Raw genomic sequence first — 13,424 nt, forward strand, 5'->3', positions numbered from 1 at the left:
TTACAAAGTAATATGATAGGAAGGAAAAAGAAGTTCAAACCGACTTACTCCATTTCTGTTTCATATTGTTCCTATATCTGCCACTCGAGGCAAGTTTCAACTTCTTCAAAATTATGCAATTAATACGAGCGCACTGCAATAAATTAAGTTAGCTAAATGAACTATATATATACACCCAATATCTTTGGAACTCTCTATATAATCCTACTTAAAATCATATAGCTCCTACTATTAAATTTGGTTTTATACAGATCATATATATAGGGCATTAACAGAAAGACCTATATATATATTTCTCACTCTTTTCTATGTATGCTTCTGATGGCTTCAAGTAACACCTCTTTAATGATGGGTTTGACCAAGTGATGGTCCATTCCAGCTTCTATGGATATTTTTGTCGATTCCTCTGTATTAGCAGTTAATGCAATGATAGGAAAATGAACATCATAGGGCTTCTCCATCTCTCTTATCTGCCTTGTTGCCTCGTATCCATCCATTACCGGCATCTGTTGAATCACCGCTAATATTAATCAAGTTTGTAGCACGAAGTATTAGTTATCTAATAGTTACTTACATCAAATCAAGCACGCATGCAGTTTTTATATTTACATAAACATACAGTTTTATAAATAGGTATATTCAACAAGTTATGCTATGAGAGAAAAGAGTTTATAATAATCTCAACAATATCGTCTCATTTTAAAATATGAATGATCGGCAGAAAGCAAAGTAGCAAAAGGAGATGGAAATTCAATTCTTTTTATAATCTTATTAATGGGAAACTAAATAAACTAAAATGTCACAAGTAACAAGTCCTGATGAAAGAAGGAACCAAGTGTATCAACTATGAACTACTAATTGCAATAAGATTAATGAGTAAAATCGTATATGATAAGAATGGAAATTACCGACAAGACCATGAGATAACCAAATATGAAAGAAGTTGAAATCATAATGAACAACATTATTACTACTATGTACCTCGCAGTCCATTAAGATGTAATCATATGGAGGAATTTGAAAACCCCGAGTTAGACCCTCTTCAACTAGCCGTAGAGCTTGTTCACCATTCTCGCATTCCTCGATAGAAGCACCAAGCCGTTCTAAAATAGTCCTAGTTATCGTGCGCAAAACTCTAGTGTCCTCAACAACCAAAAATTTCATACCACTCAAGGGTTTGTCATTATTGCTTGAGTCTCCACATTCTTGTATTTCTCCACATAATTCATTTCCTCTTTCTCTCTTTGCTCCACTAGAACTGTGTTTCCATGCACCACCATACTCGGGAAGAAACCTAATAACTTGGAATAAACGACTACCATGAAACGGTTTATATAACGGGACATCATTTGAATTACTAACATCCTCATCAATAATGGTTTCGAAATTAACGCCACGCATATGAGGCTCCTCTAACCAAACAACCCTACAAGGATTGCGGAGACCACTTCTGAAGTCAGATACCATTCTGGAAAGTTCTGAAAATGGTCCTGCATTTGCATCAATCACAATAAGGACAAAACCAGGGGTAGCTTCGACATCTGTCTTCTTGAAGATTGAATTTATATAGTCAATTCCATCAATGGCACTGGAAGAGACTCCTCTGGCGGCTCTGCTAGTAGAGTTATGAGATGCAAACGGAGAACAACTTTGGCTATTGGAATGGTTCCCCTTCCCCTTTTGTTTGATATTCATGAGAGTGTCAGAAAGATCTTCCAAATGTATCACAACCTTAACTTTGATCCCTAAACTCTCCATGAACCTTTGTGTAGTCCTTTGGCGCTCCTCGCCTTGAATCAAAAGAACAACTCTAGAAGCCTCGGGTCTAGGACTAGGGCTGCGATTAAGTAACCTAGGAGTAGTCATGGAGTAAGTGCTTGAAGTAGAACTATTAGTGTGAATGGTTCTGTCACCTGATACAAATTGGCCTTCTCTTGTGCTACCTTCCGTCCCTGTCTCACATGCAGTAAGGACCACATTGAACCTAAAGCATGTCCCTTTTTCACCAATATCCTTGTCCACTATTCCAACATCTCCATGCATCAAACGTACCTATAGAGAGAAAATTAGATCAGTTATTAATTTATTAAGGGAGTTAATTTGTGGCAAAGTGAACTTATAATTCACAATTAATTTGTAAACCTATCTATAATTATTGAAAATATTATATTTACAAACTTTTTATTTATAAACTCTTACAAACTACACTATGTCTGTGACTGGTAAGTGTAATTTCGTAAAAAAAAATTGTAACCGAATCCTTCCCCAACGTACCAAGGACTGCACAATACCAAGTCCTAAGCCAGTTCCTCCTTGACCAAGAGCAGTTTCTTTGACTTGGACATAATTCTCAAATATAGATTTGTACTTCTCTTTAGGAATTCCTTTGCCTGTATCATCCACTTCAAAAGTAAAATTCATATAACTCGGATCTTGTTGCATTGAATTCATGGATTCTTGGTTACGATGTGCCTCATTTTTCCTATAAAATAAGCGTGACAAATGTCTCCTGAAGCTGTTTCTGTTAGTAGTGATTATTGAGCTCTTTTGAGCCCATGCCCGAACTGCTATGTACCCCTCATCAGTAAATTTGATAGCATTGCTCAGTAAATTGGAAAAAACTTGTTTGAGTTTTCCTCTGTCGCCTTTCACACGTGAATATCTCAGTAGAGAACCATTACAAGGGTCTAATACGAGATCTACTCCTTTCTTCATAGCCACGGGATGGTATAAATCAACTACTTCTTCTAGGAGTTGGAATATATCAAATTCCTCTTCCTCAAGACGCATTTTCCCTGCTTCAATTTTGCTTGCATCAAGTATATTATTCAAGAGTCCTAAATGTATAGAAGAAAGTAAATTAGAGTAATGCCCCGTTAAGTAAATACAGAAAAAATTAAGTGATGAAATCCATGGATGAGAGATATAAACCATAAGATACGGAAATAATTTTAGCACAACCGTAGCAGTACTCAGCGCGACTGTTGCATTAAAAACGCTCTCCATAAGATACATTTTTAAATAATAAAATTAAATAAAAAACGAAAATGTGGAAGTGTAGGTAAGACAGATATTACTTATCATGCATGTTATATAGTGATAACAAATAATAAAATTGTCATGAGAATTTTAAATAATTTTAAATTAAAATAATACATTAAATATTATAAGATTATCATCATGATAATTTTTAAAAGAAAGTAATAGAATAACAAAATTATAAAAGACAACAATATTATTGTGTCAAGGTTGGCCAAAAAAAACCAATTAATAGAAATAGCATATATAAAAGTGAAGTTACAAGAATTTGTTTTTAATACATAAGCAAATACTAAATAAACATTATGCCACTTTCTTAAAAGAAAAAAATGGAATAATAAAATAATAAACAACAACATATTAGAATGTAAGTGTTGTAAGACAAAAAAAAATGGCTAATGAAAATATTAAAACTAGAATTTTGGGTCAGATGAATCAATAATGTTACCTAGTAAATCTTTTGTACAAGAATCCATTTGTTTTAAGTTGGTCTGTAATTCTGAACCAGAGACAACTTCCTCATATGACATCTGATCTATCAAACCAGTAAGGACAGCAAGCCCAGCGCGAATGTCATGGCTAGCCTTAGCAAGAGCAAGACTCTTATTCATACTCTGCATTTCACGCCTAGCAGATCTAGTATTTATAAATAGAAAACAGACTATGGCAATGAATGTCGTTACCATCATCACAGTCAATAGTGCCAATGCAATTTTCTTAATGTTGAGAACAAAGCGGACCAATGCATTTTGTGGAATAGCCAAAACATACACCTGAAACATAACCATATCAAGGCTAAGCAGACATTTCCAAAAGTAGTGTAAAGAATCAATTCAACACAAAATTTTAAGGTTGAGTGAATATCTTTTTAATAGTTTATATAATTCTCTATAACACCTCCTCACATAAGAGTTCTTTGGACTTGAAACGTGGAGTAGTGAAGACCGAACTCGTACTCGTGACCTTATGGTCCTGAAACTCTAATACCATGTAAAGAACTATTTCAACTCACACACCCATTTTTTGGTTTACCCTGAAACTCTCATACCATGTAAAGAATCGATTTAACCCAAAATCTTAAGACAATGGCGAACCTAAGTTGGTTCCATTGTCTGCACTTGCAGACATAAAATTGAGGATTTTTTTTTTTTTTTTTACATAGGGTGTGTGATTCAAGTAGAGTAAAAAAAATAGGAAGATTAAAAGGAAAAAGGTAAAGAGTGTAGGAGAATCACACGGGATTTTTCATGTTTTTTTATGAAACAAAACTTGTCAACTTTGGATCAAATAGACATCGACAAAGGTGGGTTTTTGATCTATTAACCCCTACAATTATAATATATTTTACAAATGTCTTTTTGTGGTGTTTATTTATTTTTTAATTATCATTATCGATTATTTCCTTAAAACTTTGGTTGATTCACCAAAGTTTTATTTTTAAAGTGGAAGCAAAAATTAGATCATGATTATGATCTTTAAAAAAAAACGGGGGCGGCACCCCCGAACCCCCGCCCTGAGTGTGCAAACATAAAGAAATTTTTTTGGGTCCGCCACTTCCTTAAGGTATTGGATGAAGGTCTTCTAATGGTTTATATTATTCTTTAATACATAATTTTGAAATATATACTTTTGTGTAAATTTTGTAGACTCGTACTTAATTAATTTGTTCAAGGCTAAAGACTCTTTAGAATTCTAGTATATATAATGCATTCAGATAAATAACAACACACATTACGTTTAAGCATGACATTACTCTTTTATTTTTTTTATTTTTATTTTAAATTCTTGTCCCCCCCCCCCCCCCCCCCCCCCCCCCCCGCGCCACACCATACTCTATGTATCTTATGCTTAGGTCAAAATGTATTCCAAAAGTGTAGAATATATTATTTAATTATATAATTGTGCAAAAACAAATAGCATTCTGGGAAAATATAAGAAATTGTAAATGTGCTGTACGTTGGGGGCGTTTATTGAAAGATTCAATGAATATATATATATATGTATGTAAAAGGATAAATACGTACCGATTTTATTCCCATTATATCAATGGGGGAGCAGTGAATTAAATACTCAACATCCCGAATATTCAAAATTGAAGCAACCACTCCACCTTTGCATGAAACAGTGCTTGTTTGATCATCATTTGCATTCACTGATTGAAAGGAAACCGTATCATTTGAAATGATCATACGAGTATCGTGGATCCCTTCTACAAGCACTTGGCCATCTTTGGTAGCCAAATACAAGCTGGCACCTAGATGACCAATAGGAGTTAAAAAATTAGTTATTGATTTTGCTGGAAAACCTAGAGAGATCACTCCTGTTCTTGTGATTCTGGCTGAACTAATGAATAGAAGATCATGACCATTGTTCCACTTGGTTCCCAAAGAAGCATACCCATAAGAACTATTAATTGCTTCCGCAACCCCACTTGCATTGATAGAGGAATTAGATTTTATGGCTTCCCCATATAACTCTCCTGTGTCACGATTTACAGGCTGGATGTAATATACGGTTGTATTTAAGGTACCCCAAGTAGAATTCGAAGATGATGATGCGTTTGAGTACATTGCCATAGCTTGATCATGATCAGTGTAATATGAGAAAAAATGACCATCCATCCCAATGTAAGAGATTTGGGCTAAGTGAGGAACCGTCTCAAATGCTTGAAATAATAACGGAGCCACCTGCAACCCCAAAATAATAAAATAAAATAAATCAAACAAAACTCAATTGTCTCATTATATGGGAATTAAGAATAAGCAGTGTAATATGTACTAACCTTGGTCTCAATCTCAGAGAATGAGATGTTAGTAGTTTTGAGGGTTGAACTCATAAATCTTGCAAAATTTGTTGAGGACGAATTCATAGGGTGTATCAGTGTAGCTGAATGCTCAATTTCTGATTGAAATTGTGAAAGAACATTTTTTGAATTCAAATTCACATGCTGCTCGATACGTGTCACCATGACATACCAGCATGGCGGCAATATGAAAAGAACAATGTATGCCTATAACAAATGTTTTAACACACAGAAAAATAGGTATGTCAAAATAAAAATAAACATATTTGTAGAGCTCTGCGTCTACTTGATTAAGAATACTAATCTTAGGCACCATATCCCAAGTGAATTTGGTCAGTGTGTTCGGTTTTCATACAACTACTTCAATTCTTAGGTAATTAATTCTCTGTGTCAAGTATAGCCTTAAGATCGTTTTTTTTGTTGTTTTGGGGGGGGGGGGGGGGGGGGGGGGGGTTTTGAAATCCCAAATAAGCTTAACTTGCAAATAAAATAAAATAAAATCATAGACATACAAGTTAAAAATCTTCATCGATAACGTTAGAAACGTGAAAATGGTTTCTTTATGTTCCAAATCAAAATGGTAGATTCTTTTTTTGAATTCAATAGTGCAAACCATCTTCTTGAATTGAGAAAGAAGTTAGCGCCGTAGATTGATAATAAGAAAACATGTGAATAAGAATGATATGATTTTATAAATACCAGCACGATGACGAAAGATGAAGGCCACAAAACCATTGACGAGTACAGACTCATTGATCTTGTGAGCAACAAGCACAGCTGATGTTTCTGCGTAATCAAAAAATCACATATTTATGCTCATTTGTTTCATGTAAAAATTGAACAATTAATAAACATATACAGAGAATCATGTACGTATAACTTTAAGAGAAAATTTCTATCTTAAGTAAATTTGGTGCTTTTTTAACAGCAAATATTTTATTATTGGAAACTCAATCTTGCTCACCACCAGCAGATACCAAAAATAATTATTTTTCTCTTTCAATGTTGATCTAAATCATATAATTAGCAGTTATCAACTATTAAGATGTGCCAATAATTAAGTGCCAACTTTTTACCGTTTATGTGTGTGGGTACTGGGTACACGTGGGAGGAGGAAGGGTGTGAACAAAAAAACGAGTAGTTAATATAAAATATTTAATACTTTATTATTAAAATAGGAAAAATTTAACGTAATATACATTTTGAAATAAAATAAAATAAAATTCAATTACATTTTTATTCTTATTCATTTTTTTATACTTTTACATGAATAATAATTAAAGTAACGAATAGTTATAATTTAATAGTTAGATCGATAAAATTTACATTTTATAAAAAATTATTGAATAGTATAAAAATATGTCTTATTATGATCTAAATTAATCTCTCTCCATCAAAAGCGGTAAATTATGCATAATACTAATCATAATAAATGTCATATTTTTATAGTACAATAATAATATGAAATATATTGTAAAGATATATATAGTAGAAGCCAACTTGTAGAAATTAGATTTAAACATAATAAAGTAAATTTTATTTCCTAGTTTTTTTTTTTTTGGTATCCTAAATTTATTTCCTAGTTAATCTCTATATATTTGATGTCTGCATAAATATCAATATATAAGATAAGAATAATTGAATTCAGATTTTGGATTACAAAAATAGATTTAAATATGACAAAAATGATTTTATTTTCTACTCAATCTCAAATAGATTTGATACATATCAAATTATCAAAATATAATAAATAAGTAAGATAAGAAGAATAAAATCAGGATTTGAAAATTGGATATAAAGTAAATTTAAATATGATAAAATTTATTTCATTTTGCAGTCAATTTCGAAGATATTTGATATCTATCGAAATATCAATATCAATATATAACAAAAAAATATATTTCATTTTATAGCCAATGGAATTTATCTAAGTATTTTTATTTATATTATGTTACATTGTATTGTGATTCATGCGGTATGATTTATATATTATGAGAATAATTATATAATTTTTATTTTAATTATGATTTTTAAGATAAATGCAATTTTGCCCCCTCTCACAAAAAATCTTGACTCCATCATTGGTGGTAGTTGAACCACAATTAAAATTACAAAAAATTGATGAGAAAAAAATAATAAAATAATAAAATAAAAAATATATAAATAAAAGTAAAAAAGAAAAAAGAAAAAAAGAGAAAATAATAAATAAGATAAGAAAAATATAAAGAAAGAAATAAAGGGGAGATAGGAAAAAATATTTAAAAAGAAAACATATGTAACATAGAAATAAAAATGGATTTAACCCATTTACCCAAAAAAATAAAATGGATTTAACCCTTTATCATACTAACAACTTCCCTCTCATTCATTCTAAAACATATGACATGGCAATCTATATATCCTAATCATATATGTCTATGATAAATAAGGGCGGCTTTTTGATCATTTTGTCCTTTATTAATTAATTAATAATTATTTTACTTTTCATCCAAAATTATCCACCAATCTGTCCCTCTTTAATCGATTAACTTAAATATTTAATCGATTAAATTGTCAAAATATGCAAAAATGATTGACCCGAGATTTAATCGATTAAATTTCAGGATATTTAATAGATTAAAAGTTATATGTAATCGATTAAACCTCGACAGAAATCCTATATTTACATTTCTCGATCTCATTTCAACTATTCTCATTTCGGGATATTTAATCGATTAAACCTCGGGTCGATCATTTTTGCTTGTTTTGAGCATTTAACGATTAAATATGAGTTAATCAATTAAAGAAAGGCATGTTGGTGGATAATTTTGAGTGAGAGGTAAAATGGTTATTAATTAATTAATGAGGGGCAAAATAGTCAAAAAGTCAATAAGGGCAGCTAGCCTATAATATTATAAATGCAGGAAATATAAATAAGGAAAATATTATATTTACTGCTATTTTAAGTTTATTATTGTTATATATTACCTGATTGATTTGCGTTGGATTAATTTAAAATCAAGGAAGATTAATTTTTTTTATTTTTCAATAGTTAATTTCAAATTGATTCAAAGATAATCAATAAAATAATAAGAACAATAAATCTAAAATAATAGTAAGTATAACCGTCTTCAATAAATAGCTGTTATTACTTTGTCGACAAAACATGGTTTACTAATAAATAACGTTTAATGTATCTATTAATTATGCTGCTGTTATTATAACAATATAAAGATAGTAATTGAATGTCATTAATTTGGTTTTTGACTTTTGACCAATTTGATAACCAGCTGTGAGCGTATTCTTCTCTGTTACTTCAGTCTCTCCAAATTCAATGAAAAACTTTCCTCTTCTTTTAACCAAAAAAAAAAAAAAATTCTTTTATAATCTTTTTTAACAATATAGGGTGGTTAATTTTTTTAACAATATATTATTGTTGATTTAAGTGATGACTGTTACTACTGTTTTTTGGGTACAGTTTTCTCTTTAATTTTCATACTCATATCCTAATATTTTCTTTGATTTATAGCATTAAAATTAAGGGGATAAAATAATGTAACAATCAATTAGGATTATTATCAATTAATTTTACCGTTAGATTGATTATTTTGATCTAACGGTTATATTTATTTCCATCTTTGTATGGTTATGATTTCCATATTTAATATGAAAAATCATAATATACAAAGGTGAAAATAAATATAAAATGTTAAATATGAAGAATTATAACCAAACAAAGATGAAAACAATATAATTGTTGAATTAACATAATCGATCTAACGGTGAAATTGATTGGTAGTAACATTGGTAGTAATCCTAATTAGTTGTTACAATATCCTACCTCTAAGATTAATGATAAAATGTAAAGATTCACTGTTAAATTTATGGGGAAGGATATTGTAACAACCAACTAGTGTTACTACCAATCAATTTCACCGTTAGATTGTATATGTTGATCCAACAGTTATATTTATTTCCATCTTTGTACAGTTATGATTCATCATATTTAATACTTTATATTTATTTTTACCTTTGTATGGTTATGATTTCTCATATTTAATGCTTTCACATTAAATATGGGGAATCATAACCATACAAAAATAGAAATAAATATAACCGTTGGATCAACATAATCGATCTAACGATGAAATTGATTGTTAGTAACATTAGTAGTAACACTAATTGGTTGTTACAATATCCTATCCGTGCAAAGTGCAATTGACTAAGTCTAAAAGAAAAATTGAAAAAACCTTGATATTTAGTAAATATGCCAAAAAGAAGAAGAATAAGAAGAAACACAAATGAATAAACTTCCCTTCATTAAATATGAACTTCATTTATGGAAATATCACACTTACCAAAAAATAAGAGGTAAAGAATAAATTCAACTCAAAAAATTGAAGGGGTTGGGTGACACTACATTAATAGTATTGATATTGAGGTTTTAATATTATATAGAAAATCAATTATATCTAAAAGCTTAAATTGTTGGGTGAGACTCCATTAATAGTTTTATACTTATCTAACACAAGATCCTTGATAATTGAAATCATCAAAATTCTAAATATTAGATTAAAATTTAAAATTATGACACAAATATATAAAAATGTAAAAAAATTGATCTTGAATTTCATATCTAAACCAAAATAATACAAAGGCTAAACAGAAACAGTGGTTTCACAAAAAAAAAAAAAAAAAAAAAAAATCGTGATTTCGAGTGATATTGTTAGGGGGCATATTTTTGCTAATGAAATTTATTTCTTTCACACGTTTGGAGAACTCAAGGGTTTTTAACAAATTTAGTAAACTTAGGGTGTTTTGACTATTTTTAAACTCATGATCGTACAACAAGCAAAGTTAATCAAGAGAATTTTTTAAAAGATACTCTAACTTTAAAATGTAAATGGGCGGGGGTAGCTTTTATTTTTCTCTCTCTCTCTAAACTCTTCAATTGTTTGTTTGTTTTTTTAAAAGGAAAAGTCTGAATGGTACTTAATATTCTCAAAATCAAAAATTCAGAGAGATAGAAAGTAAATAATTATAAACAAAGAATTAATTGAAGGGAAAATTAAAAAAATGAGAAAAATCAAAGAGCCGTACAATAATCAAAATCCAGTTTCACAATTACGGATATTTATCTATTCTTGAAGGTGTATGTAGGCATAAAAACTGAATATGCAATTATGGCACCTCATACATGAAAGAATTTTTGTTTGTTCATTTTTCTTGGTAGTGTTGGTGTTGCAACTAGTTTGATGACGCTTCAGTCCGAGAACGATTTGTCCTCGAAGAGAAAATAAAACATTATTATGTAGAGAAAGACAGAGAGGAGCGCAAAACCTGAAATTGAAATAATAGTCAATCCTCGACCGTGCACTGTGTAATCTCCTGTTCGTACTCCAATCACCGTCAGTTTTGTACTGCTGAATCCCAGGCTCAATGAAAATATGCTTCTTTTCATGCCATCCAGAACTATAATCTTTCTATATATTTATTCTACTAAAAAAATAATTAAGCTTATTGCATGGTCATTGGTCACGTAGCAACTTTCCTATTACATCTGTTGAATAACATTTAATGGTCTTGGCGAAACACGCGTTTCTTGTCAGAAAACCGGCACACTGTTTCAAATAAAATTTTCCCAACTTTGAAATCTTGCCCAAACTCGGTAGTTACGCTGCGACAAGTGTAATCTGAAATATTGTCTTGAGAAAGAAAATAAATATTTCTAAAAAATTAAGAAAATAATACTGCAAAAATAAAATGAATATTGACACGAGATCTTGATCATTATTTAAATTTAACAATATAGATACTACATTAATACTGATTGATAATTTTAAGAAGGTTGATACAAATAGATTGAAAAATCAATTTATATTCCATTTATATCCATTTTCTTATCGTGTGTTTCTATTTTCAGTGAGTGTACTATGTTCTAAAAGAATTTTCTGAAAACATTCTCCCTGATCCAAGTCATAACTACATTCTCCCTGATCCAAGTCATAAGTATAATACTAGGAATGAATCTTATTAAAATCGACCCGCTTATTCACTTTGTCGAGATACTGAATTACTAGTTCAATCGCATAATCCGGTAATTTATAATTTATATTAAAAAATTATAAATATATTTAAATATCTAAAAAAATGATAAAAAATTCAAATATTTTGATATAAAAATTAATAAATCACATATTATTATTCAATAAAAGATCAAATAATAATATAATGATTGCAATACGGGACTTTAGGTTCAGAAAGGTACATATCTAACTATAGATTAATTCAAAATTTTCTGCATAGTACATAATTGAGATAATATTAGTGTTGTATGTACATAACTTATGTAAGTAAATAAACAAAAAATATTCAAATAAGTCCATTATGATTTTTTTTGGAAAAAAAATTTTTGGACCGGGCCGGGTCACCAATTTTTTATGAAAATCAACCGGGTCAGACCGGGTCGCATACATGGCCGGTCTGTTGCTTTAACCGGACCGGTTATATGACTGGTTTACCAGTTTCCGGCCGAATCGGTCCGGTTTTAATAACTATGCTAGGAAGTGCCGTCATTATTAAAAAAAAAAAATGTGTGTTACAAACAAAATCAGATCTCCAATTACAGTAGAGTTATGTTGACAAACTTTTTTTTTATAAACTTATAAACAAATCACACTATACCTGACCAGTAATACTCTACTCAAGAATGTATTACCGATCAGACATAATATAATTTATAAAAGTTTATAGAAAAAATTTTATAAATATAATATTCTCCCTCCAATTAATCAATTCTGAAGTTGCCTTAAGCCCATAAGCGAACTCCTGCTATGTGCTGTATTGCGTTTTGGACGGAGCTGAACGTTATGGGCCAGGCCTCAACAAGATCCAAGGAGTCATGGAAGTGTAAACATTAATGTTTACATAATTGAATACTATAAAGCATCGACACTTTAAAAATTCTGACGTGTCGTGTCTGACATACATCGATACGGTGATACTTTTCGACACTTCAATATTTATTGTAAATACTTAAAAAAGATTCAAATGTTATGTTGCATTGTATTTTGAGTTTCAACTATTAAAATCGTTAGATTACAATTATAATTTTATTGAGTTTAATATAAATATTTGGGATATATTATGTTTCTTTGCAAAATTAAAAGTTTAACTTTATTTTTTGTTAAATTATTGAATACTAAATATAATATACACTACATAAATTAAAAATATTATATAATATCAAAACGTGTCCTAACATGTCAAAATTTAACATTTTTTAAAATTAACGTATCAGAGTATCGTATCGTATCATGTGTCCCGTGTCTGTGTCGGTGTAACATAGGTTGAATAACACAGCGTAAACATTTGTTTCTCGCACATACCTTATAATATTTCTACACATTAATAAGCGCTATCATTCAAGCAAAATTTGGAGCAATTATAAGATTAACACAAAAATAAAAATAAAAATGTATAGTATACTTTTTTTTTTTTTGACGCTCAATGCTCATTAAGTCAATGAGGAATGGCAACAGAAGCTATATAGTAGTGAATTCCCGCCACGCGCGAGAAGCATTTCCCGCCACCTTTTATAATT

The 13,424-nt window shown here is 30.1% G+C and overlaps 1 protein-coding gene across 1 annotated transcript; it reads right to left on the minus strand.

The window, feature by feature from the left end:
* Positions 1–296: 296 nt before the first annotated feature.
* LOC133297971 (histidine kinase CKI1-like) lies at positions 297–6,577 on the minus strand. Its single transcript, XM_061497209.1, has 7 exons — positions 6,542–6,577; positions 5,822–6,049; positions 5,064–5,726; positions 3,488–3,812; positions 2,275–2,837; positions 982–2,052; positions 297–506 (listed from the first exon to the last, which is right to left on the minus strand). The coding sequence occupies exons 1-7, from the start codon at positions 6,575–6,577 to the stop codon at positions 297–299; spliced, it is 3,096 nt and encodes a 1,031-aa protein (XP_061353193.1).
* Positions 6,578–13,424: the final 6,847 nt, after the last annotated feature.

This window comes from Gastrolobium bilobum, unplaced genomic scaffold (assembly GCF_033153095.1).
Source record: "Gastrolobium bilobum isolate Gb01-03AN ecotype WA unplaced genomic scaffold, APGP_CSIRO_Gbil_v1 utg26078, whole genome shotgun sequence".
NCBI lineage: Eukaryota > Viridiplantae > Streptophyta > Magnoliopsida > Fabales > Fabaceae > Gastrolobium > Gastrolobium bilobum.